General features: G+C 38.7%; 1 protein-coding gene and 1 long non-coding RNA gene across 2 annotated transcripts; one reads left to right on the top strand and one right to left on the bottom strand.

Annotated features, from left to right (window-relative positions):
• The first annotated feature begins 4355 nt into the window (after positions 1–4355).
• LOC149812975 (uncharacterized) lies at positions 4356–5118 on the top strand. The gene is made up of 2 exons (XR_016428322.1): positions 4356–4534; positions 4696–5118. It is a non-coding gene; the product is annotated as an uncharacterized LOC149812975 (long non-coding RNA).
• An 11301-nt stretch (positions 5119–16419) lies between these two features.
• On the bottom strand, positions 16420–19481 carry LOC149812974 (exopolygalacturonase-like). The gene is made up of 5 exons (XM_089991030.1): positions 19332–19481; positions 17718–18032; positions 17334–17623; positions 16873–17105; positions 16420–16652 (listed from the first exon to the last, which is right to left on the bottom strand). Exons 1-5 carry the CDS (start codon positions 19479–19481, stop codon positions 16420–16422), a joined length of 1221 nt encoding a protein of 406 aa, XP_089847156.1.
• Between the last annotated feature and the right edge of the window lie 7397 nt (positions 19482–26878).

The raw sequence follows: 26878 nt of genomic DNA, 5'->3' as shown, positions 1-26878 counted from the left end.
ACAAAATCTAGATCCAAAACAAAGCCAGATCTTTGCAAAATTTTATCTCTACAACCCTGAATCTTGAACATAAAATTTTAACCCAAGCTTCCCTCACATGTCTTAAGCCTTCTCCTATTTTTATAGTATTTATTAAGCTATATTTTGGAATCATTTGATTTTTCTTTGAATCCTATCTGAACTTGTAAATAATACTTGACCAAACCTAACCCAACACAACTTAATTCCTCAAAATTGAATCTAGGCCCATCGAAAAGCATTAACTGGTATCAGAGTGAACCTGGTGCAAACCCATGCTGTGCAAGCAAAGCCAAGTCAACGCAATGGAATGACTAACACCAAGCGCAGAACATGCATGGCTTACATTGAAGCCGACCTTCAATGAGTCACGAACTTGTTGCACCTTCATAACATTGCTAATCAGCTGCAGCAAATCCAAAAAAATCTCCAAAATACGCAGCAACAGCTTCGACCTGTTGTCTAAAGTGGTAAGGTGTTCGTAGAACATGTGCATTTTTTGACATGTAATTCAGCCCTATTACCACAAACCATGGACAAAATCAGCAAGAACGAACTTGCCATCGACCAACCTGACGAGAGTGACCTAGCCGTCACTCCTGAGGTTGATACGGTTCCCGAAGAGGAGGCTCAAACAGACCTACAAGCACAACAAGGTCTTTTACTTTGACAAGCTGGACAAACTTTTCTTCTCTCTCTCCCAAACTCTCTTGATGTGGTGTATGATATAAAAAGACAAAGTATAAGGCTAATGAATACCCGCAAAAGTAGATTAGGGTCCATAGCTCGACGACAAGAGCAATGCATGAACCCCCCAAAATAGTTGACTAGGTTTTCATGGTCATTTGAGCAATCAAAGACACATAGTTTGTGCTGAGCTTATGCATGGTGTGAGGAAGCCTCGTTACGAGCTTTCTCATGCTCCTCTATATCCACAAATGCGTGATTATTTTTTTTTTGTATGAGAAGATGAGGGCCGTGTTTTTTGGGTGAAAATGGATGTTAATTCCAAGTTTTGTTCTCTTTTTACTTGAGTGTTGAGGTTCCTGTTTTCGTAATCTATGGAAAAGGGACTTTGTAAAATCAAAGGATTTTACTGCTTTCTTATAGTATCATACAAGATTTTTAGCAAAGTGAAACTTCAGTCTTCTACGGTATGGGATTGTGGGTGGTTGTTTATTTTGATTGTCGTTGACTCCTCATTTGGATAATGGGTAGATGTTCACTCTACCTGCGCGTAGGAGCAAAAACCCATTGGCCAATATTTATGAGCCTAACCCAATCCATTTTAACATGGTTTGATTTATTTGAACCTAGGATTGATTTGCAAACCGTGATTTCGTCCCATTGTTCGTATGGTCAGATTTGTTTGAATTCATAGAACTTCTAAGTCGAACCTGCACCGAACTCCATTGCAGCCTGATTTCTGTGGTTTACAAAAGCTTTGTGGTGGATAATCCAACACTTGCTAAGAGATCGATTTAGGAGTGCAGAGTTTTCTGCACAGAGTTGCCACAAGTAGCCTGTAGAATTTACTGAAGAATGTGGAGAAGCTAACGAGAGAGAGAGAGAGAGAGAGAGAGAGAGAGAGAGAGAGAGAGCAATGATTGGGGTGGGAGCTGTTTTGCAGACCCGGTTTCGTTTCTTTTGAGGGTTATTATCACAAGTACATAGGCAATTGGTAGAGCCTGTTAGGTAACGCCCATCTCGAGAATGGGCGGTGGTGATCATGAGCTCTGCAAGCTCGGCCTGAAAAATTAAGTAATTTCTGAGCCTTTTTTTTTTCGACAGAGAAAGCTGGGGTTAGGCACACCCTACCAGTTATACTACTGGGATTCGAACTTGCAACGTCCCAACACAAGGTGACATTAGACAATCGAAGCCCCCTTGGTGTTTCTGGGCCTGTTAGGCTAACGATACTAGTCTGTGAATTAAAAACTATGTCAAATATGGTCAACTGATTTTTCTCTTTTGATAGTTTCGCCCTTTTGTCACCTGCAAAATTAAGTGCCTTGATCAAAACTACTTTTGGAAGTTCTCGCCTAAAAAATTAGGTTCCTTGATAGGAAAAATCAGGCACCATGTAAGTTTTTACGTGAAAAAATAGGTGCTCTTGCCTAAGAAAACCGGACACCATGATTTCGACCAAAGCCCCTGATTTTGCAGGCGATAAAAGGGCAAAAATGTTAAGAAAAAGGTAAAAATAAATTGCTTGCATGTGCCATATTTTTCTAGTTTGTGGCCAGTTATAGTATTGTGCCAAAAGTTAATGTCACATGCATGAAGATTAGTAAGAAATATACTTTACATCAAGATTTTACATCTAGGCATGTTTTTCAAAATGTGAAAAATTGACAGCTTGTTTAAGCATGCTTTACAATACAAAGTATTTTGGTCATTGATTTTTAGCATTTTAAAATGCATCTAGATATCACAAAATCATAATCTAAAACATGTTTCTTACTAAATAAATGATACAAGCGTCCAATAAGTAGTGCCCGATCAATGAAAAAACTCGATTGTTAGAGAATAAACACTATCATTGGTTGGAGATTTTGGATCTTCCTTTCGTTGGATGATATATATATATATATATATATATATATATATATATATATATATATATATATATATATAAGGCAATTAGAATATGAAAACTAAGGGTGTGTTTGATTGTTTATTCTTGCTTGGACAGAAGAGATGTCCAGTATAGACACAGAACACATGTCCTGTCTAGGATAAAATAAATTGTCCTTGTCCAGCGTTTGCTTCGACTGAACAAATTTATTGTGTTCTTTGTGTCCCGCATTTGATTTGTACGGTACATATATCTTGGACACATATAAAAATGTGTCGAATAGCTTCGTTTCGGATAGTGTGATCCGATCTGCCACACTCAATGTTTGAACATGTTTGGATTGAATTTTAAATCTGAATATGGACCTAGGACTAGATCCAAATATTAAAAAATATTTAAAATTTGGGTAATTGTGAAAGTGTGTCAAAAATTATGGATTTTAGCATCCGATATGGGTCTCGTACTGGATCCAAATATCAAATAATGTTGAAAAAAAATTAGCTAGAACAATCAAGAGAAGTGCAGAAGAATGTTCAAATTAAGTTGCAAAAACATGATAGAATTTGATATGAATTAAAAAAAAAAGAAGCGAAACAAAGAGGCTAGATGGAAGCTGATATATAGGAGCAGCTATTGAGGGTATCAAAATCAGAAAACAGGTTCAAGATTTTTGAAAAAAATTACGTGTTACAGTAGGACAGAATCTTGAAAAACATAAAAATAGAAAATAAGCAGTGTGAAGCCCTCCAAGTTTTACGCTGACATGGATAGATACCTTAAGTACAGCAGGCTGAGCCAGCATGGCTAGGTCTCCGCCTGGAGCAGTTTCTTCTAGTAAAAATAAAAAAAAATAAAGAAAAGGCATATAAGTGACGAAAAATTCAAAGCAAAATTTGAAAAGAAACAGTGGTTTTCTCTCTATAAAAGCATAGGGGCATATAACGGAAAAGTGAGAGGCAAATAAATGAAAAAAATAAAGCAAAGTCGATGAGAAAAATTCAAGGAAAAATAGGTTCATAAACAGTTTATCACACAAAATATGAATATTTATGAAAATTCTAAACTATCTATTTTCTTAGTTTAAAAAACGTTGCTTATACATCACAATCTGATGATTCAAGGACCAATCTTTTTAAAAGCAAACATGTATTATGGTCTCCAACCGGGGCTTCCCTTGTCTCGCAGAAACAGTTAGTGCACGCCACCTTGTGTCGAGACGTTGCAAATTCGAACCCTGGTATGGTTTTATAACTGGTAGGGTCTGCCTAACCATAGCTTTCTCTGAAGTCTGAATCGGGTGCAATATGATTGCACAAAAATTATGCATCGATCGCCCCTGGCCCCACATACATGTCAGTCCTTATCTCATAAATGGAAGGTGATTAGGTGCTTAATGCCCAAATATTTGTACAATCATATTGCACCTGATGTTTTCACCTTTGTCGAAAATAACATGTAATACGTTAGATTAAAAAAAAAAGAAGTCATAATAATATATTTTAAATGGCCCGCACCAAATAATAATAAAAAAAAAACACATAAAAAAAAACCAAAGAGCATGTGCAAAAGGACCAACTTCCTTTTGGTTGCATGGCCATACAGCGTTGCCACCTGAGACTCGACAACTTACAACTACTTTTTTATTTGGTGGGATTAACGTGGGCCACGTTACATTCTGGAACTCATCCTCATCCGCTTCTGTCTGATCTCTCTAGATTTAAAAGTCGTTTCGTCCTTATCCGTGTCCCTGTCTGATCTCCCTTCCTCTTTTCACCTCTTCAAATTCCTGGCTACTTGAAACACCATCTGTGCTACTCTTGTAAGGGAAAAAGGCCTTTCATTTGTGACCCTCCTCTCAAACTGATCGTCATCACAAACATGGCCATGAAGACCTCCTTCCTGCGTCCTCTTCGTCTTACTGCACCACCCCTTTTCAGGGTACGTCCTTCCTTTTGCCGTTTGTTGTGCGTTTCTTCCTTCTCTCTCTTCTCTCTTTTTTTCCCTTCTTGAATCAAATCATGATGACTCAATGATCATGGTCTCTCTCTCTCTCTCTCTCTCTCTCCTGATTCATCATGTGTATGTACATGGAATTGCAGATGTATGGGCAAAGTGCGAAAGGAGAGGCTGGTGAGACGGCTGGTGAGATTGGAATCAGGGCAAGATCGACGGCTGAGGAGTTCACGAGGCTTGCTGAGGATAAGGCAGAGTCTGCGGCTGAGAGCGTGAAAAAGACGTGGGAAAAAGCAAAGGAAGCAGTGGGTCCCAAGGACAAGCTCAATCAATCTGTGAAAAACGCAAAGTATGATAAAACAGGAGAATGAGGTTTACGATCCCCGCCCTCCCCCGCAAGATTTTTGGTAAATTTCGGTTGGTTTGGTGGATTTCTATGTATCTTTTTCTGACGTGATGTATCCGAATAGGTTCGATTGGATCTCTCTCTCTCTCTCTCTCTGATATCCTTCTTCTCCTAACACGACGTTTAAGAACTTTCCTCATGAATGGTGTGGGATTTGTTGATATCTCATTTATTTCCAATTATGCGCGTCTTTGTTAGCTGAATGTTGAATACCGCCATGCAAAACCTGTCAAGTGTTCGATTCAATACTGCTAATTCAAAAATTGGCGTTATGGTCGTTGTCTGCGTTATTAATTTTTTTATTTTTATTTTTTAAGAACGTTTTGCATATACTTCTCTTGTTTTACTGTCTCACCTCATTTTCTTTCTCACCGTCACTGCTTCTATCCATTTCTTTATTACTCCCTTATGCTGATGTTTTTTTTAGTCTTTTTTTTTTAATCAGTCCGCTAGTGTTTTTTTTTTCTATTCCAAGAGGAGGAAAAAAATGCTTTTCCTTGTCCAAGTGGTGCGTTTTAGTGAGTATATCTTCACCGATATTTAAAGAGATTTTGATATTTCTCCCTCTCGAAATGGTCCAATGCTTGTTGGGTAAAAATGCCACGTTAGCTAAGTGATTTATATAAATAGAGATATTGAGATGTGATGCAATTCAAGGCTGGATTTGCAAAAGTCTACCATATACCAATTAAGATTTATTTCCATGAATGGATCTACTAAAAATTAGAGAGAAAAAATGCTATGCATCAAGATGTCACGCATAATATGGGTTTATAAATTCATCATATATTCATAGACCTACCATTTTTATCATTTTGGTCACCATCGTCATCATCATGATTAGTCCGGCGTGCATTAAATCTGCTTTATAAATTATACCTCCCCACACTCCACTTGCTTTTGTTTATCTTTAGATCTTGTGTCACTCTCAAATATATATACATCCGTTCTAAATAAAACATGTTTAAAGAGGTTTTCAGGATTTTTTTGTTCTATTTTTCAATTTTAATCGTACAGATGTGATGTATGTGCTTGATTTTACAGGGATTTTATTTTGAAGCATTTGATTCTGACACATGGTTGGGTTTTTATAAGGTTAAAAAAACCAACGGTTCAAATTTTTTAAATATTTTAGGTTTTAAATATCATTTTTTCATGGAAAACACATGATCCAAGTGTGGATTCTTAGTAAATCGATTATGCCCAACACATTTATGGGTTCAGAACTGTAAAAAAATAGCATATTTCTTTTATCCCATATATATATATAAGGACTGGGTGTGCACTACTTATGAGTTTGACACATTATATATATATATATATATATATATATATATATATATATATATAATGGGTAGGTGCTAAATGAAATATGTTAAATATGCTTTTAAGTTTTTTTATTTTATTTTTAAATTCTGACAGTAAAGATGTGATCTATTTTCTTGATTTTATAGGGATCAACTCTTTAAGTGTTTGATTCCGATACATGGGTAGGTTTTTATAAGGTTCAAAAAATCAATTGTTCAAAATCTTTATAAATTTTAAAGGTTTCAAATATTATTTTTTCATTAAAAACACATGATTCAGGTGTGGATTTCTCATAATTTGATCATGCCCAACAAATTTATGGGGTCGAAGCTGCGAAAAAACATCGGACGAATAGAAAACCCATTTAACATATTTCATTTAGCACTTATTAATATATATATATATATATATATATATTATTCATAGTTATCAGGAAACAAAATAAATACCAGGAGACATTTCATGAAAGTTGAAAAGTATTAAAAAATGGTATAAAACTGAAAGTGGAATACAGTTATGAAGCGATTACGCAAGTGCATGAAATATTTAAAGAAAATACCTACACAGCAACGTGAAAGCAAATAAAAAATGATGTGAATATAAATATAAAATAATATAAAAATCAACATACAAGATTGTTATAAAAAATATAATTTTTTAATATAAAAAACATAAAAAGTGAGTTTCCAACTAAAAAAATCAGGTTTCAAGTATTACCACAGCTTTTCCTTCTTTGGAAATAAGAAGTGAGATTTCCAATGCAGAAAAAGCTTCCGCAACTATGATTTTATCTTCTAATTTTTGTCTTCTACTTCCCTTACTTTGATGTGTGATATCCCATCCCTATGTTTATTCGTCCTAAAATTAATGCAAGATCTTGTCCTAAAATTAATTCAAGACGTTTCTTTTTTCCTTATTGAACTCATTTGTCTTTATGCTGGTCATCCTAAAGGCCAACCCTATCAGCAGTGTGTCTTAGCTAGTATTTGGGCATATACTGTGTTTACCCTTTATGTCATCTTAGTGACAAACCATTTACCTGAAATTTCTTGTCAAGTACTTCTGATTTTAATTTCTTGAGAGAGGGTGGTGTATGTTCCCTCCGATGATTCACTGAATCCCATGTCTGTGTTCAAGGCTTTGAATGAGCACCACCTATACAAGCACATGGGGCTCTTATTCTCCTGTATGTTTGACATAACTTTGCATCGGACTCTGGTGTTGTTGCAAAGACTTAAGTACCCTTTCTTGCTATTCTTCTCATAAAGTGATAGTTTGAGAAAATGACAAAAATGCCATTCATTCAAAAAAGAAAAAACAAACAGTTCAAAAAAAGGACAAACATGTCCTCCATCCAGAAAGTCGAGGATGATGTTGACTCTTCAAAGTCTTCTTCTTCTTTCTCTGTTCAAAAAAAGGACAAACATGTCCTCCATCCAGAAAGTCGAGGATGATGTTGACTCTTCAAAGTCTTCTTCTTCTTTCTCTGTAAAACACTGTAAAACCCCCCTCTCTCTCTCTAGAGAAGAAATCAAGGGAGGCAAAGAGTTCTCCTTGGAGAAGGCCATGAACATCAACCCTCTCACTCTCTCTCCCTTCTCTCTCTACTTCTGTGCACATCCAACGGACGATCCTACATTGCTCCATCAAACACCGACTGACCTGCACATTGACTGTAGCATCGTTCAACTTGAAGAGTTGTGGAGTCTGATTCAGAGTTTTTGCCCTTACATGAGAAGGGTTTGGGGGCTCCTCCCAACGTGGGCAACATTGTTCAACTTGATTCGTTGTGGAGCCTGATTTAGAGTTTTTGCCCTTACAGGAGGGGGGTCCGGGGGATCCCCCCCAGCGCGGATCCCGCTACGCGATCAGCGCGCAGGGGTCCAGGGGGGCCGCCCCTGGCAGGGGGCTCGAGGGGCAGCACCCTCCGGACCAAATTTTTTGGGGCCTTCCAACAACGATTTGTAGTGTTATCGGGCTTTTCTACAATGATTTGTAGTATTTTCGGGTCTTCAACGAGCCCCACAACGATTTATAGTGTTATCCAGCTTTTCAACAACGATTTATAGTGTCTTCCGCAAATCGCTATAGCGATTTATAGTGTTTTTGGATCTCACTATAATGATTTGTAGTGTCTTCCGCAAATCGCTATAACGATTTATAATGTTTTTGACTCTCACTATAGCGATTTGTAGTGTCTTCCGCAAATCGCTATAGCGATTTATAGTGTTTTTGAATCTCACTATAGCGATTTGTAGTGTCTTCCGCAAATCACTATAGCGATTTATAGTGTTATTGAGTAAGCAAATCACTGTAAATCGCTACCGAATTAGGATCAACTTGTCAGGGCCATATCTCCCTAACCGGAGGTCATATTCCAAATCCGTAAAAAATGGTGTCTTCGTTATTGAGTCTAGTTTATTCTTGTAATTTTTAAGCAATTTCTATTGTCATTTCATTTCCCATTTTAACTAAAACCAGACCCTTATTATTTTGTGTTATTTGAGTTGCACAACACCATTCTCGCTTGACATCCACATCTTGATTCTGGCATGCTCCCTGTTGAATTTTCCATTGATTTCTTCCAACCTTGCTTGGAACAAACATATGTCTTTCTCACCACGACACCCTGTGCATTTTTTGATCACGACACCCGGGACCCGTGCCGGGGGGGGGGAGCCCCCAGACCCCCCTCTTATAAGGGTAAAAACTCTAAATCAGACTCCACAACGAATCAAGTTAAACGATCTTACCCACGCTGGGAGGAGCCCCCAAACCCTTCTCCTGTAAGGGCAAAAACTCTGAATCAGGCTCTACAACGAATTAAGTTGAACGATGCTATCTACGTTGGGAGGAACCCCCAAACCCTCCTCCTATAAGGGTAAAAACTCTAAATCAGACTCCACAACTCATCAAGTTGAATGATGCTACCCACGCTGGGAAGAGCCCTCAGACCCCCTTCTGTAAGGGTAAAAACTCTGAATCAGACTCCACAACTCTTCAAGTTGAATGATGCTACCCACGCTGGGAGGAGCCCTCAGACCCCCCATTTTCTTTAAGGGTAAAAACTTTGAATCAGACTCCACAACTCTTCAAGTTGAATGATGCTACCCACGTTGGGAGAAGCCCCCAGACCCCTCTCCTATAAGGGTAAAAACTCTGAATCAGGATCTACAACTCATTTAGTTGAATGATGCTACCCACGCTGGGATGAGCCCCCAAACCCTCATTCTGTAAGGGTAAAAACTCTGAATCAGGCTCCACAACAGTCAATGTGCAGGTCAGCTGGTGCTTGATGGAGCAATGTAAGATCTTCTGTTGGATGTGATAGAAGCATAAATAGAAGGGAGAGAGAGAGTGAGAGGGTTGATGTTCATGGCCTCCTCCAGGGGAGATTTCTTTCTCAGATAATCCTGCAGTGCAGAGACTGGGTCTTAAATAATCATCTTCGGAGCACTTAAGTCTTTACAACCACTCCTTTTCAAGAATCGTCATTTTTTTTGGCACCAATGGAGGAGAGGGTACTTAAGTCTTTGCAATCACATCAAACTCCAACGCTAATTAATGCTGACAAACATGGGGATACGAGACACACATGCTTACATACGTAGTGCTCTTTGGGACCCCCGAACATGAGATGTAGCTAACTGCCCTGTTCGGGGGGGGGGGACATATAACCTGCTGCTTCGATTTCTTGATGCGTACCTGAGCTTTTCGTACAACTGTCAAATAGGGACCTACCATGATCTGTCACATTACGTTTAATCACTTAACGAGAATTAGATATTTTTAAATGACAAAAATGCAACCTTGTATTTTTTTGTTAGGGGTAACTTAGAAACTTTACAAAAAAGTTGTGCATTTCAGCCCCTTTTGCCTAAGAGAAGTTGACCCAAATGTTCTTTCTTACACTATGTGAACCCATAGGTCTCGATTTGGGATTATGATATAGGTGCCACACATGCAATTCGAAGTAAAATTTGGTCTCAATCATGAAATTAATTCCTACAACCAAATTTCATTTCGTCATTCTTATTCTATGTGCTACCTTATTATATGCATCAGTTGCAGGCATTATTTTCGTTTTGCAGCTCAGTGCTGCCACTAGTGTATACCTCCACTTCTTCGCTTTTCAGACATAAATCACATTCAATATATAGGTCTAAATCTAATTAACAATGCTGTATATTATCAGTTATCACATGTTTAATATTTGTAAAATTCTATAACATGAGCAAATGAATACAAAGGTTGAGATGCAAATGAAGCACTGGAACACAGCAAATGAATAGTTCACTCTAGATTGACGGCCAAGATGGAGATGGGATCCAACCTAAAGGTTGTGCTCATACTCTAAAGCGCTAGCTTCATGGCAAGCATTTTGCTCGTACAGCCAAAGCACGAAATTCGATTGCAATATGAAAATTAAAGTGTCCCAACATATTTGAGAGAGAGAGAGAGAGAGAGAGAGAGAGAGAGAGAGAGAGAGAGAGAGAAGTCCAAAAAAAAATGAAGATTTTATATGTTAAATCTTGTTGAAACCAATAGTTTCCAAACACAATTTAGTTGGGCTCTCCGAGTCAATAAGGCATGTAAGCTGGAAGGAGGCATGAACCTCCAACCTTGTGAAAATACATATTCTATCTAACGGAGCTATTCCAGCCCTTTTTCAAGCAATGGATTTTCATAATCATCCATTAGAGCTCAAGTCTGTCTTCTAAGTCCCTTTTCATGGCCATGGCTCTTTTATATAAGCAACCATAAGAGGATTGGACTAATTCACAATTAACTTAGACATTAACGCTTCATTATATCTCAAAACTCCCTCCATAATCAAGTTAATAGGTTACACAATGCAGTTACTAACACATTTATACTGACTAATAAAGAATTATAGCCACATTAATAAATCTTAATGTGCCCACCTTTTTACTGGCTATTGAAGTTTTCTTTGTGATACCTTATGATAACACTTGGATTTTGTGCAGAATCAAACATCTCTCACTTGGCCAAACGGTGGCATATATATCACAATTGGTGCATCATTTAATGTCTTAATCACAAATATACACCAGATCAAGTCCACCGACAAAGGTGATGCTCGTGGCTCTTTCAAGTCGTTCCAGCCATCCCTCCATGAGTGGCTTTTCAATTTCCTTTCTCTCTATAGTCATAATCACTTTTCAATTTTCTTTCTCTCTAAAGTCACAATCACTTTTCAATTTCCTTTCTCTCTATAGTCATAATCACTTTTCAATTTCCTTTCACTGCATGCACCCTTCTAACCTTTGAAGGGGCCGGGGTTGGTTCGTCAAGGGCAGATCGTAGGTTTTTTCTGCCCACTTCTCTTGGGTGCACCACCTTGAAGGAGATCTTTCTCTTCTTCAGTCTCAACTCTTGAAGGAGATCCTTCTCTTCTTCAGTCTCAACTCTGGCGGAAAACCTTAACGATGAAGCCTACATAGATCTCTTTAGGATCCATGAGAGCAACTTCTTGGTGGTGAGCCACTTGTCCACACTAGGTAGTCTCAGTGAGTATAGAATAAACAAATCTCTAGTGGAGGTAGTAATCAAATGCTGGAATCCACAGACCTATACTTTCTGGTTGCCCTTGACCATTACATTGGATGAGACCATTGGCTTCTTGGTTTGCTTCATCCTTATCCCTCGACCACCATTTAGAAGCAATTTCCCATCAATGGGGAATTATATACGATTACGCTGCTGCTATTCCGTATCTAGTCAGGAGCTCTCAGTTGTCTATCTTTCATACTGGTGGTTGCTCCTTTATTGGTTTACTTAAGATTGGAGACACATGGGCTTGACACGTTGCTCGCTCTCATAGGTTGGGCTGCGTTAGCTTGAGAAGATATAAATATGCTTTTGTCCTCTGATTTTTTAGGGCGATTATTCTACAATCCTTGAGAGACGGACGGTCCATCTGCTTTGCCATTGGTACATACTGAGGAGAGTAGTGTCCTTAGTGGGTGAGCTTGAGTCCGGTCACTCGAATCCAGCTCATGCCAAGCGTGAGGAGTTCAAAACTCAAAATTTGAAATAAATTAGTTTTTTTTTTTTGTATTTTTTTTTAAATCAGGATAGTTATGATGGCCGTTAGAATCTAATTTGAGTGGTCAGAGGGTGTATGCAGGATTGGGGTAGCTTATTTTGGACTCATTTTTGTGAAAATTTGGACTCAAGATCCGCCAAAACACTTAAACAGGTCCTGGCCCACAACAAGTCCAGGCAGGTTGGATCCAAGATCCAGACCCACCAAGGTCAGAAAAGGATGAGAGGGGAGGTTGACTCCTGTCCTTCCCTTCTCTTTTCCCCTTTTACCTTCACACTGCTGCCCTCTTCCTCCATTCCTCTTCTTCTACTTTCAAACCGCCCACTAAGGTTCACCGCCAATGGCCTCCACTCCCTCTCCAACATCCTTCTTCTGCTCCCCAACATCTTTCCCCCTCTCCTCTCCAATGGACGACCTTCCCCTTCTAAAAACCTTAGCAAAAAAATGTGAAAGGTGGTTGGTTGTTTTTGAAGAAAAAGAAAAGAAGAGTATAAGGGCTGGAATACCTCGCTCTCAATCTCTCTCACGGTGTCTCTTATGACTGTCCATGGGCATGAGCTATAAAGGAGATCCCTTAGCCGGACGACGACCCGTGGAGGTCTGTTCGTGAGCTAAAAAACGAACCTTGCGTTGGCCAGCAATGTTGCCGGAGCTATCAAATTTATTTTCCTTTTCTCATTTTTTTTATTTTCTTGTTGAATGTGATATTTGATTATGAAATCGACTTGTTCGTGAAAGAAGGGTCAATATGCTGATTTTTTTGTTTGTTTTGAAGATGATCGATCTTGTTAACATCTATATTTTTATTTTGGCCTTTGAAGATTGATATGAATGATTATTTTGAGTGAATATATTTTCTGTCAGGTACCGTGATTTATTTAGGATTTGAGAGAGATTAAGATGTATTGTTTCAGGCCAATTAATGTCAAAACTGAACCCTCTTGGATTCAATTGTGACATCATCTTGTTGAGCCTCTCTTGTTGTTTAAATATGCATCATTCTTCATTATGTTTGCAAAATGATTTCTTAATCTCCGAAAATATTTATTTATGCATTTAATTTCAGTTTCACAAATGTGGAGAATTGATTCATGGTCGACAGATTTTGAGTATGCCAGTGAAATTAATATGTTGATGATTTAAATCTGATTTTATATTGTGTGAATGTTAGTAATATATTTGTAATTGAATATATTTGTTTTTCATGAATTTTTGTGGTAGCACTTTTAAGGAAAAATGTTGTCAAAATTTTGTCTTAAAGGAGCTCACTAAGTATTTGGTGAAACACGTGAACGTGCTAGAATAAATTGAATTTTTTGTTGAATGTTTGGAATAGTTTTTAATTATATTTGTGTACATTAGAATTTTATTTCAGGTTCATTTGGCATCCGAATATATGTTTTAAAATTCAGTTACAGTCATTTTGTGATTTTTTTGGCCTTGTCGTGCGGAGTCTTGTTAGCGTTTAATTTAGGCTTAATTAGTTTAGGGAGCATACTTTAGTTGCGTACGTAGGTGGTTGGGCATGCATCCGTGTCCCATGTCCCTCGTAGGTGTTTGTCCTTGATTGTTTTATTTGCAAACTTGGTTCTAGCTGTTGCACCCAAAATCTCGGAGAGCCTTGCAACGTGCCATAGGTATGGGACTTGGTGCGGTGCATGGGGTTGAAGAGACGTATGCATGCCACTGATAGTGTCGTGTGCCTGAGCGTGACACTGGGCTGTGCAAAGGGGTGTGACATGTACACGGGTTGGTGCAACGCAGGTGCTGAAAAGGTGTGTGCATGTCACTGATTGCGTCATGTGCCTGAGCTTGGCACTGGACAGTAGAACGAGTGTGTGACATGTGCACTGGCAGGGTGCAATGCACATTCATAAGAGGTGCGTCCATGCCACAGTTGTGTCCTGTGCTGGAGTAGGGCACATGGTTGTGCAAGGAGTGTGGCATGTGCACAGGTGTGGTGCAATGCAGATGCGGCAACAGATGCATGGATGTGTGTGAAGTGCGGTGGAAGTGCCCCAAGAGTGATGGATTGGTTGGTTGCGGCGTGCATGAGGCGTCAGGCCAACCCCGTGGCAAACAGGCCTTGCCCATGTGTGCAGAGTTTGGTGCACATGCATAACAATGGTGTCGTGTGTTGCACAGACCATTGTCGTGCGTGGTGCATGTGGCGTGCGAAGCACATCATGTGGTGGGCATGTAGTTGCGGTGAGCTTGGTGAGGGCTTGGCATGTGCAGCAATGTGCGCAGTGTGGGCACAGTTGCGTGCACAATCTTTGAGGCGATAATCCAACGAACATTTGAAGTTGTTTGGGGCCAAGATCGAAGATTCATCGTGTAAATGGACTATGGGGAACGCGTGTGTGAAGGCGGATTTGAAGAATTCTGAAGTTGAGAAATTTATGGTTTCCCAAGTGTTATTCGGGTTCCTCTTGCTGGCAGAGGCTGACTCCTAAAACACCTATATAGGGGACCTCCTGTTTGAGCTATTTGGCACATGTTGCAGCAGTTTGGCATAGGCACCTATATCGCACGGGCAACACTGGGAGTGCATGGGGGTGTCCGTGTGTAGTTCAAATCCCCCATGGGGCGTAGGAAAAGGCCTTGGGTGTGTAGGCAGGCGGCTTTTGGTGTGACGATGCGGTCCCAACCATGCCAAGTGGCATGGGGTTGTGCAAATGAGTGCACAACGCCGACGAACGAGTTTGGGTGGTGCTGTTCGCTATGACAGAAAATCATCAACTGATCTGCGGACTGAGGGTCGAAAGACCTTGTCCCTTCTATGGTGAGGTTATGGTATGGGTGTGCCCATGGGATCGTGATCTGCTCCATGGCACGCGAGGCTAAGCCATCTGTGCGTTGTTGGCATGGATGGATGGAATTCAGGAAGGTTGGTTCGAAATGATGGTTGAAGGCATGACATACATCGATAAAGGCTTTGGGGATGTGCCATGCTCCCCATGACCCGTGTTAGATGTTGGTCAAGTCGGTAATGCCGTGAAGACATGTTTCAGCTATTGCCAACACATGCTTGCTTGTGGGAGTAGTAAGGCATGGTTGGCTTGGCGGTTGAAAGTGCTAGCCGGTATGGGACGGCTGTGCACGAAAGTGGCGATCGGATACGCAATGGACCATGTTCGAAAGGACTTATTAGAAATTGCTAAGTTGACATTCCACTGGGTAAGAAGTTTACGTGTGGGAAACACGTGCTGTGAGGCTGACTAGGCCGTGAGGCCTAGTGCCGCACGGGCCTTCCTTCGCTTTAAATGCGAAAAATTTGGCCTTGGAAAATTAGCCCGTGACACTAGCAGTCTAATATATATATGCTCATGCTTGCGCTTAGGTAGCCCCTTAGTGTTTAGTTCGGTTTGGAATGCGGCCATTGATACTATATAAATGAAAAGACTTTAAGATCAAAACAGACTTCTTCTCTCATTTGTCTAATGTAAGGAGAGAGACATTCATTTATATGAGAACGAATATATGAATCTGATAATGATAAATACAACTAAATCAGACTAGATCACAACTACAGAAATCATTCCTTGTTCTTTCGTTTCTTTGAGTGCCTTTCCAAAGAAGTCTTGTCTTCTCCTTCATTTAAGCGCTGGTTTTAGATAGTTTCCCTCAACCATTGGATTAGGTTATGGGTGAGCTGGATGCCTAATCCATTGACTCGTTTTCCTTAATAGAAAGAGCTTTCATCCCTTGAAGGAGCCATGAAGGCATCCTCTCTCTCTCTCTGTGGATTAAAATCCATAAGATTTTCTCACTTGGATAATCTAATAAAGAAATATTTCAAGATTACAAAAACCCAATATTGACTTAATAAGTACAAGACAATTCATTCATGTGGCTGGTACCCGGGTAAATAAATCACAAAAGCCAATGTCAACCTGAAGCCTTGTCTTTCAGGTTAATTTAAAAGAATGCCATTGTCATTATTTCTTTATTAATACAAATCAAGTTACCACACATAAAAATATTGTACCCCTATCCTAGCTATATCACTATTGGCAAGGGAAATCGTGCTCAACCCTGGCGCTTAAAGCTAAAGGTGTGCATAACTACGTAAAAAAAGCTTGTTCAAGACTGAACACAGGAAGGTGGCACCTGCATGCCAGTAGAGACTCCATTAACATTAGCGCACGTAGAGGTGGCCTGTCCTCCTTGTCCACTGTACTTCAAATTGATGTCACTAAGCTCAACGTGCTCACAGGGGAATTCCTTGCTGCACACGAGCTTTACAGCTACTTGTGATGCTGATGTTCCTTTCACGTTCTTAAAATTTACGTTGCTGATCTTCACCTTTGATGGGGCTCCCTGTTTCACAGCAAGGAAACAGAACGGAACGGAAAATTAAAGTCCACACCATCAATCATCTTGGGTGGTGATCTTTTTCAACCACTGCGGTGGTTACCCATGCGGATCTCGTTTGCCCTGTTTCAGCGTTGGCATGCATCATCTAGAAATTCATTTATTTATTTATTCGAGTAAAGCACAAGAAAAGATTGGCCTGTGAAACAAGCTAAAAGTCACCCACCTGTCCCGGGCATGAATTGTAAGGGCAATACTCTTGGTCGATGATGATGGGATTGTAGACGTTCTTCATGACTATATCTTGGAACGTGAAATTTTTGGCATAGAGTGCATTTGATCCTGCAGGCCAGGTCTTGATTCTCAAGCCATTTGTGGTGTCGCTGATGGTACAATTCCTTACTGTCAAACCACTCACGTCTTTCTCGTTTGGAGACCTCCCAAGGCTTCCGACGCTGCCAAAGTTTATATAATTCTCAAAATTTGTATAAAGGAACATGACGTGAAAGGATCATCAGAAGCAACTAATAAAGTTGAGCAAAAACTTGAGCAAGTTCATTAACTACAGCGTTCTAGTACTAGTGCTGGGAGTGCCCTTGTTCTTGAAGTTGGTTGCAAATAGCAACTACCTACCTTGTGTGTGATTTCGTCACTTTATCTGTATACTACTATCTTACAATTACCTGATGCCATGGCCTGGTCCACATAAAACATTGGAGATGGTCAGTTGGCTGCTACCGGCTCCAATGGATATGCAATCATCACCGGTGCCAATGGAAGATCTAGAGATACTGATCCCAGTGGAATCCGCAATATGGATGCCGTCAGTATTTGGGCTGTCACTTGGCGCTGATATCTTTAGATGATGGGCCTTGATGTTTTCCGAGGCAAAGATATGCATGTGAAAGGACTTGCTATCCACTGAAGATATACGCCGTATAGTTGAGTTGGTGAGAAAACTGAAGTTTAGAGACTGTTGGAACATTCAAAAGAAGGCACAATAACTGAATTAAGCTATCAAATCATAAGTACTTGTAAGTGATTCCGAGATAATAATCCCATCTTACCGTTGGTTGGAACTTGCATTTGGCAGTTTTGGGGCACTTGTTGCTTGGCCAGGCTGATGCCCCTTGACCATCGAAAGTTCCGCCTCCGGTTAAGATCAGGCCATCAATGTACTGAAAGGATATCCAACTACCTGATGGGAATTGAGAGAGATCTGTAGGAGCTATCACCTTCCCCTTCACCTCCACTATAATAGGGTGTGCACCAGGGCAAGGGCCCTTGAACTCGATTGGGCCACTGAGAAATGTGCCTTGTGGTATCACCATGTGAGGCCGCCCATTTGATGCACAAGCAGCCCTCCATGCATCTAAAAATGCCTGAAATTCATAATAAGAGAAAATTAAATACTAGTAGTTAATTATGTCTTCTTAACCATATATTAGTAAAGCAGATTAATGTACTGCACATTTGAAAGGAATAAAATGTTCTTGTGCCAAGCCAGTCAGTCAGTGTGTCTTAATTAGCTTGTGAACTTTTAGGTGCATATGATATGAAGAGAACATGGCAGCTTTTCCGGTGACCAACATTGGTTTCACATTTGAAAGGCATAAAGTGTAATGTTGGACGACTCTGTTGGATATAAACATTGATCAATCAAACCATGATCAACCAACTCATGTCGTGTCAGCCATGAAATGGTTCTTTAGGTAGCCATAAATTTTATATGGTTCCAGCTTACTATGGGTTCTCACCAATGTTGTCAGTATCGGAATCGGACCTGTATCATTTGGCCAACGATTCAAGGTGAATTGGTCGAATCGGATTATCAAGTGAATGGACTGAATACGCCAAAAAATAATTTAAAAAAAAAACATTACGTGTCAATCAGAACATGATACATGTTGAAACCATTAAAATAATTATTAACAAATTAATTTTAACCTATTTTTAACATTTATTAAAAAATAGCAGATTCTGGACGGTATCATATCGATTTTCTGCGACACTATACGTATTGGCCGATTCAAGCTGATACGCACCGATACTGACCACATTGATTCTCACGATTCATGGAGAATCTCTTTATTATTTGCCTTAGATAGTCCTAGAAGATGCCTGACCCGGCATACCCAATGACCGAATTTACTTACCAATTTTGCATCCTTTAGCTCTATAACGATATATTCAGGCTGACAACACAGGCTCATATATTCAGCTTGGACAATGTCATTTCCTGAGCTCGTCATGCTTGACAAGCCAATCTTGAATAAGGTAGAAAAAGATTGTCATCCGCTTTGGTTATTGTGAAATGTAATTCTATTATCTTTGTCACTAGGTGGGGCCTGATCTGTTCCGGAGGGAAGTATTTTCAGTTCTTTATAAGGTCAGGGATTTTATATACTGGAAAGACAAACCTCCTGATTTGGAGGCCTAATTCTAAATGAGCTAATTGTATATTACTTTTTGATCAATGAAATGTTCAGTTGTGTAAACCCCCAGCATTATTCATCAAAAAAAAAACTAAATCCTAACATAAATGTACAAGAGTTTTTTTTTCTTCCTTTTCCCCTTTTACATACCATCAAGCCGAGGAGTTCAATTCCTCTCCTTGTCGATCTATGGGCTTTGTTGAAAATCACGATGACGCATTTAAAGTAGCTATATAAAACACATACCTTGCTATCATCCGTTTGGCCATCAGCCTTTGCTCCAAACTTCTTCACATTGAAGACTAGATTTCCTGAATTAGTACGGGCAGCAACGCCATACGTGCAAAAAGCTAGCACTAAGCACCAGGAAGAATAGACTCTAAAGCTCATTTCCATCTCTTCTCTATCAACACAAACACAGGCCAGCAGCCACCTGATTCTTTCTTTGCTCACTTCACCTGTTCATGGAAATTGTATCATTGTATGGGTATAAATAAGGAGTTGGAGGTGCAACTTCCTCTCTACCAACAGCCCACTTTCCAAAATTCTAGCCATCCGCCACTCCTCACGCTGTCTGAAAATTATCTAAACAAATTGCTGGTTCCATTCCTTAATCTTTTTTCTTTTTTTCTTTTTAATAGTTAGTTACCTATAAATCTCAACATGTTTTGTTTATTTCCAAATTAACTTCCCACTATATTTAGCTAATGATAGTAAATCACTAACTTCATATAACTGAACCACTATTTTTAAGAAAAGCACTCACCTTCTCTAACATCTTTCTGTTTTCTCCTTCTTTTCTAGCCATCCTGAATAGTTGAGTGCACATGTTCGCTGACATCTCTCTCCTGCACTTTTTACTATTGGAAGCAAGGCAGCTATCTGGCAGGTGTCTAGAAAGAGCTGAGCTGCAAATGTGTGAAGGAAGAGTTCAGCTTTTCGCTACTTACTGGGATATGAAGGACCAAAGGAGGCAACTCAAGTACATGAGGAGGAACTCTCATGCTTCAACATGATGGTGGTGACATTCCCGTTCTTGGACAACCTTCAACGAGAATACGAAGTGCATGACTTGCTCTCCAATACCCTCACACAGATCTAGACAGGGGTGGCTCTTGGATTCAAGATTTAGGAAACTTGGTGATGCAACACGGGCAGATAACAATTCCTCTCGAATCATATCTGACAGGGTTATTGATAGTTCAGTACCACACATCCCATGAACAAGACATGAGGGTGTCCAATAGACGTACAGGTAGTTGAGCCGGGAGTTCACATCGACAGGTATGAAGAAGAATGTGTGACTGTTTGTACGACAGTGTGATGTGTGTCAGAGGGTCAAGTATGTGGCAGCCTCGCCTAATGTGTTATTGCAACCCCTCCGAGTGTATGACCGCATATAGGAGGATATCTCGATGGACTTCATTCATAGACTCTCTACACCATCTGTGCAAGTATGAGTACTTCCTTGTTGTGTCTCACCCCTACACCACCAAAACCATATGGCTCAGACCATAATCAACAATTATGATCCCTTGTTCATTAGCACCTTTTGGGTAGAGTTTTTCTATGGGAAGAAACTCCTCAATGAATGATTCTAGACCCTCATGCTGGCAAAACTAAGTTCTCGTGGGGTTTAAAAATAAAATATATAAGTCACCCTTGGTTGAGTAAACACCCTAATGTAGACCGGCGAGCCTATAGTGGCCCGAGGCAGTGGTGCCCTCGTTGAGATAATAATTTTATCGAAACCTAATTTAATTGTTGTGCGCATTGGTAGAATGCAAAATATGAATTTAAATAGAAAGGAAAGAAAAGATAAACATGCATTTAGGTTATGCATAGTTTCTTAAGTTACCTCTCGAGTTAGAGGTCGTGTCAAGTCAAATCCCACAGAGAATAAGGGTTTGGAACTTGTGACGAGCCTTAAACTTGGTTGGAATCCAGTTTGGCTTGGTGACCTACCCATGTTCACTATCGTGAGGTGGGTGGTCGTGTTTCCTTCTGAGACGTGTGGTTTTTCTCACCCTCTATTTTTTTCTCTTTTTCAGGTACCCATAAGTAGGTGGGCATGGTGGCAACATATGCGATAAACTGGAGTATACCTAGAGCTGGATCGTGGACTCTTCTCTTCCTGAGGATGCTTTGTGTATTTTTGAGATGATTATCAGAACTATTGTTTGGATGTAATTTTTGTAAAGGGATCATGGAGGTTCATCATTGAATTTTATACACATTAATAAAAAATTATTTTGATGAAAATGTAATACTTTCGATGTGCATTAAATTCATTTTAAAAGATTTTTAAAGAGTAAAAATGTTTTTTATGTTCCGTTGTGTGCTCTAATTTCAAAAAAAAAAATGGCTCAATTTTTTAGGGTCTCACATAAAGTACATGCTCGAGTAGCAGGTGAGTACCTTGAGTTTACAGAAGTGAGTCTCGAAGCTCCTCGACTATAACTTTGAGATTCAGTGTCACAAGGGCACTAGCAATTAGGTGGATGATGCACTCTCGCAACACGAACATGAGGATGAACTCTCATGCTTCAACATGATGGTGGTGACATTTCCATTCTTGGACAACCTTCAACGAGAATACAAAGTGCATGTTTTCCTCTCCACTACCCTAACACAGATCTAGAGAGGGGAGGCTCTTGGATTCAAGATTTAAGAAACTTGGTGATGCAACACGGGCAGATAATAATTCCTCTTGAATCATATCTGTCGGGGTTATTGATAGTGCAGTAGCACACATCCCATGAACAAGACATGAGGGTGTCCAACAAATGTACATGTAGTTGAGATGAGAGTTCACATGGACGGGCATGAAGAAGCAGGTGTGACAGGTAGTACGACAATATGACGTGTGTCAGAGGGTTAAGAACAAGGTAGCTTCGCGTGTTGGATTGCTGCAACCCCTGCGAGTGCCCAACCACATGTAGGAGGATATCTTGATGGACTTCATCCATTATCTCCCTACACCACCTGTGCAAGTATGAGTACTTCTTTGTTGTGTCTCACCCCTACACCATCAAAACCTTAGCTGAGTTGTTCATATGAGAGGTCTTTTGATTGCATGGTATGCCTTAGACCATAGTCAGCAATTATGATTTTGATTCATCATCACCTTTTGGGTAGATTTTTTCTATTTATAAGGAATAAAACTAGCAATGAGTACTGCATACCACGCCTAGACAGACGAACAAACAATGGTCCCTCTCATCATTGTGTAGTATGTTAGAGGCATTGCACAAGCAGATGTCCTAGTCCATCGCTACTTGAGAGAGATCAATTATTATGGTTAATATGACACAACATAACTATCGCTTATTAGTGTTTGAGGCATTGCACAGGTAGATGTCCTAGTCCATCTCTACTTGTCCTGGTAATTGTTTATTACATAATTTGTAGTTGTAGACTAAGATCGTGGAAGGTTATAGTCTTACTAATATATTGATTTTATAGTCTAGTGAGCTAGAATAAATGTCACAGAAGATAATGCTAAGTTCATTTCAGATAGTTTGCAATTAAATGAGGTAAATGGTTTAAAATCATTTATAATCGTTTCTACATTTATCATTCATTAGTATAAATCGTTGAAATGTTTAGCATTCTTAAGTAATCATCGCTGTAGGATTTTGCCTTCGTTAGTACAAATCATTCTAATGTTTAACATTCGTATGTAATGATCATTGCATGATTTTGTATTTCTTAGTACAAATCGTTATCGCTTTAGCATTTAACTTTCATTAGTGTAAATCATTGTAATCGTTAGCATTCTTAAGTAATGATCATTGCAGGATTTTGTATTCCTTAGTACAAATCAACATGATGTGTAAATCATTGTAATTGTTAGCATTCTTAAGTAATGATCGTTGCAGGATTTTTTCTTCATTAGTACAAAGCATCATCGTTTTAGCATTTAGCATTCGTTATTGTAAATCGTTGTAATATGTAGCATTCATTAGTGTAAATAATTTTAACACAAAGCTCTTATTAGTAATAATCATTGTAATATATTTAGCACTCATTATTATAAATCATTTTAATATTTAGCATTCATTAGCATGAATAATTATATCTATACCTAAACCATAATCTCTAATGTACAGGTTGTCTGGAGACCGTATGAAGATGGAGAGGACGAGGACCAAGAGGTTGTTGCTCAGACTGCGAGACTGTTTGGCTGCGATATTTATCTGTTTAGCTATAATAAAGTCGAGTTTCACCATGGTAGTCGAGTTTTCTTACAAGTTGGCTTGGGACAGTCTACCCCAAAGAAGCCTGTGGAAGTGAAAAGGAAGATAAAATGTGGTGGGGCCAGAAATGTGAATTGGCACGAACGCTTCAGGGAATAATTAGATAGCTGGAACAAAGGTGGTGTTCGTGCCATAGCATATGATTATAAAGAACAACAATATGACCCCAACTATTTCAAAAAATATTGGGAACCCATGCGTTGAAATCTGGAGATTGAGAATAAGCAACGTGGAAATGTCGAGAACCCATGCATCCCTTTTGTCCCCTATCATGTCGTCTCTCACCATAGAAAACACATTCATCGTGTCCCTCCAGCTACAACAATGATTCTCTCAAATGCAGTACACGATAAGGAGCGAACGTGGCTCACAAAAAAAAAGGTAGTCTCCACCATAAGGTTAAAGATGTTGGAGAGGGAGAATAAAGAGTTACGAAAGTAGGTGAGGAATTTGGGGAGACAAATGCGGTCACAATATGAAACATTGGTAGAGATGATGACCAATGTTTATAATAAGATCGAGGGAACCAAGAGGCCACCGAGAAAAGAGAGTCCACCAAGAAAAAGAAAGAGACGATTTGTATGTCATAGTCCATCTAAATCGTCAAGTGCCACTGAATAAACATTATATGAGTTTTTTTGTCCCGATATTTATTTGTTGTAATTCTATAATTCTTTATTGTAATTCTATAAATCTTTTTTGTAATGTGATATTCTATAAATGTATAATTCTTTTTTTAATAAGCGTAACACACAAGTGCCACTGAAAAAATTGTTGTAATGTTCGGCCTTCAAAAATAAAAAAATTGAAGAAGCGTTTAGCGTTGTGTACTGCGCAAATTATGAATTGATTTTATAAGTTGTCTTCATATTGCAATTTATAGAAACGTTGATAAAATGTTGAAACAATTTATATGTATAAAGACTATGTACTATCGCGAATTGCTTGATTTTGATTGCCTTGTGATCAGTTCTATAAGAAATCGTGATTTATTTTTTATAGAAGGCATTCCATCACAATCTGTATAGCCATCCCACCAAAAGCTATCAAATAATCGAACCAAATCTGTTTGAATATCCTATTGCGATTTGCCTTTACGAGCTTTGTCTAAGTGAACGATACGTTCCATCACGATTTACATAATGATTGATTCATAAATGGCAGAAAAAATAAATAAACAAATCGACATGATGTTTAGACTTAGTAAAGAACAAATTGAGTTAACTTGAACGATACAAACATCATTGTGTAAATCTCTCTGGGACAATATCTGGTATAACAATTCAGATACAGTATATGTGCAACGATTTCTCTTATCGCGATTTACACAACTACTGATAAAAGGCAAAAAGTAGAAAGAAAAAATAAATCGACATGATACTTATTGGTGAAGTACAAATCTCGGTAACTTGATAAATACAAATCGACTTAGAACCATAATTCTTTAAGTTACATAATATAATAATATTTTTTCATCGCGATTTACTTTTATAAGCTACGTCTATGCGGACGATATATCTTATCGTAATGTACACAATGATTGATTCATAAAAGGCAGAAAAGAAAAACAATAAATAAATCGACATGATATTTAGAGTTAGTAAACTACAAATCGTGACTTAGTTGCAAATCGATTTCACTGTAACGATACGTGCTATTGCGATCTACTTGATATCGATTGTCCTATCGCGAATTAATTTAACAAGCTTTATATATGTGAACAATATGTCCTATCATGATTTACACAATGATCGATTCATAAAAGGCTGAAAGAAAAAATAATAAACAAATCGACACGATGCTTAGACTTACTAAAGTATAAATTGAGGTAACTTCAACGATACATCATGACCATTGGTTTGGCTTAGATATAATACATGACTATCATCATCAAAGAAAACAGACATCATCATCAGCATCACCCTCACATCCAAATAGTGATGTGCTTCGAATGCAATTCAGGTGTGCATGAAATCCAGCTTGCTAGTGCAAAAAGCTTCGAGGTAGAGCTGACGAAGCTGCATATGGTATGGATTCCAACAAGCATGAATATATCGATGCAGAATATATGTGCTTGCTCCAGTATGGCGGCAACGATTGTGGATGATTATGATTGTTATATTCTACGTAAGCTTCGATATACTTTATGACAAATACACCATAGTCGTATGTATCATGAATATATCGATGTATACATAGAAGATAATCACCATTAAAGATTATACAAATCTTTCCTCATGGCATAAAACAACTGCGTTATCAGCAACAAACCCCATCTATCAAGCACAGGTAGAAGGAACACAGAAGAACAAATAAGAAAGAAAAATACAATGAAGAAGAAAAGAAAGGAAAAGAAGAAGAAGAAGAAGAAGAAGAAGAAGAAAAAGAAGACAAAGGCGAAGGAGAAAAAGGAGAAAGAAGAAGAAGACGAAGGCGGAGGAGAAAAAAGAAGAAGAAGACGAAGGTGAATGAGAAAGAAGAAGAAGAAGAAGACGAAGGCGAAGGAGAAAAAAACAGCAGAAGAAGTTGCGCTGCCGCAGAAAAGAGGAAGAGAGGTCAAATAGATTAGGGTTTTAGACCTAGACAACGGGTCGGGTCAGGTAGGGTTTTGCATAGAATAGGGTTTTACACAGATCTATATTTGGGTTTTACAAACATATAGATATCGTTCACAAAGACAAAAAAGTCATATTGTTGTTGCAGTAGCTTCATAAATACAAATCGATGACCTGATAATTATTTGTTAGGATTCTAAAATTTTTTGTTGTAATTCTATAATTCTTTTCTGTAACGTGACATTCTATAAGTGTATAAATCTATTTTAATAAGTGTATCACACAAATGCCACTCAACAAATCATTGTAATTATCCGCCTTTGTAAATAAAAATCGAACAAGCGTTTAGCGTTGTGTACTATGAAAAATATTATTTGCTTTTATGATGTGTGTTCCTATCGTGATTTACACATTGATTGATAAAAGGCTGAAATGATTTGCACAAACATTGATAAAAGACTGAAACCATTTGTATGTAAAAAGGCTACGTGCTATCGCAATTTGCTTGATATAGTTTGGCTTGCAACGAGTTCTATAAGCGATCTTGATTTGTTTTTAATAGAAGGTGTTCTATCACGATCTCTACACCCATTTTTTATAGAATTTAGGGTTTAAGGTTTTAGGGGTTTAGGGTTTAGGATTTAGGTTTTAGGGTTTTATGTTGCAGGGATTATGGTTTAGGGTTTAGGTTTTGGGGTTTGGGGTTTGGGGTTTAGGTTTAAGGTTTTTGGCTTTTACGGGTTTAGGGTTTAGGGATTTAGAATTTAGGGTTTAGGGTTTAAGGTTTAGGGTTTACGGTTTAGTGTTTAGGGTTTTAGGGGTTTAGGATTTAGGCTTTAGGGTTTTATGTTGTAGGGATTAGTGTTTATGGTTTAGGTTTAAGGTTTTTGGGTTTTACGAGTTTAGGGTTTAGGGATTTAGAATTTAGTGTTTAGGGTTTAGTGTTTACTGTTTAGTGTTTAGGGTTTATGGTTTATGG

This window comes from Nuphar pumila, chromosome 16 (genome assembly GCF_984573655.1).
Source record: "Nuphar pumila chromosome 16, dmNupPumi1.hap1.1, whole genome shotgun sequence".
NCBI lineage: Eukaryota > Viridiplantae > Streptophyta > Magnoliopsida > Nymphaeales > Nymphaeaceae > Nuphar > Nuphar pumila.
The sequence above is the reverse complement of the archived record's forward strand: the minus strand, read 5'-3'. Positions and strand labels throughout refer to the sequence as shown.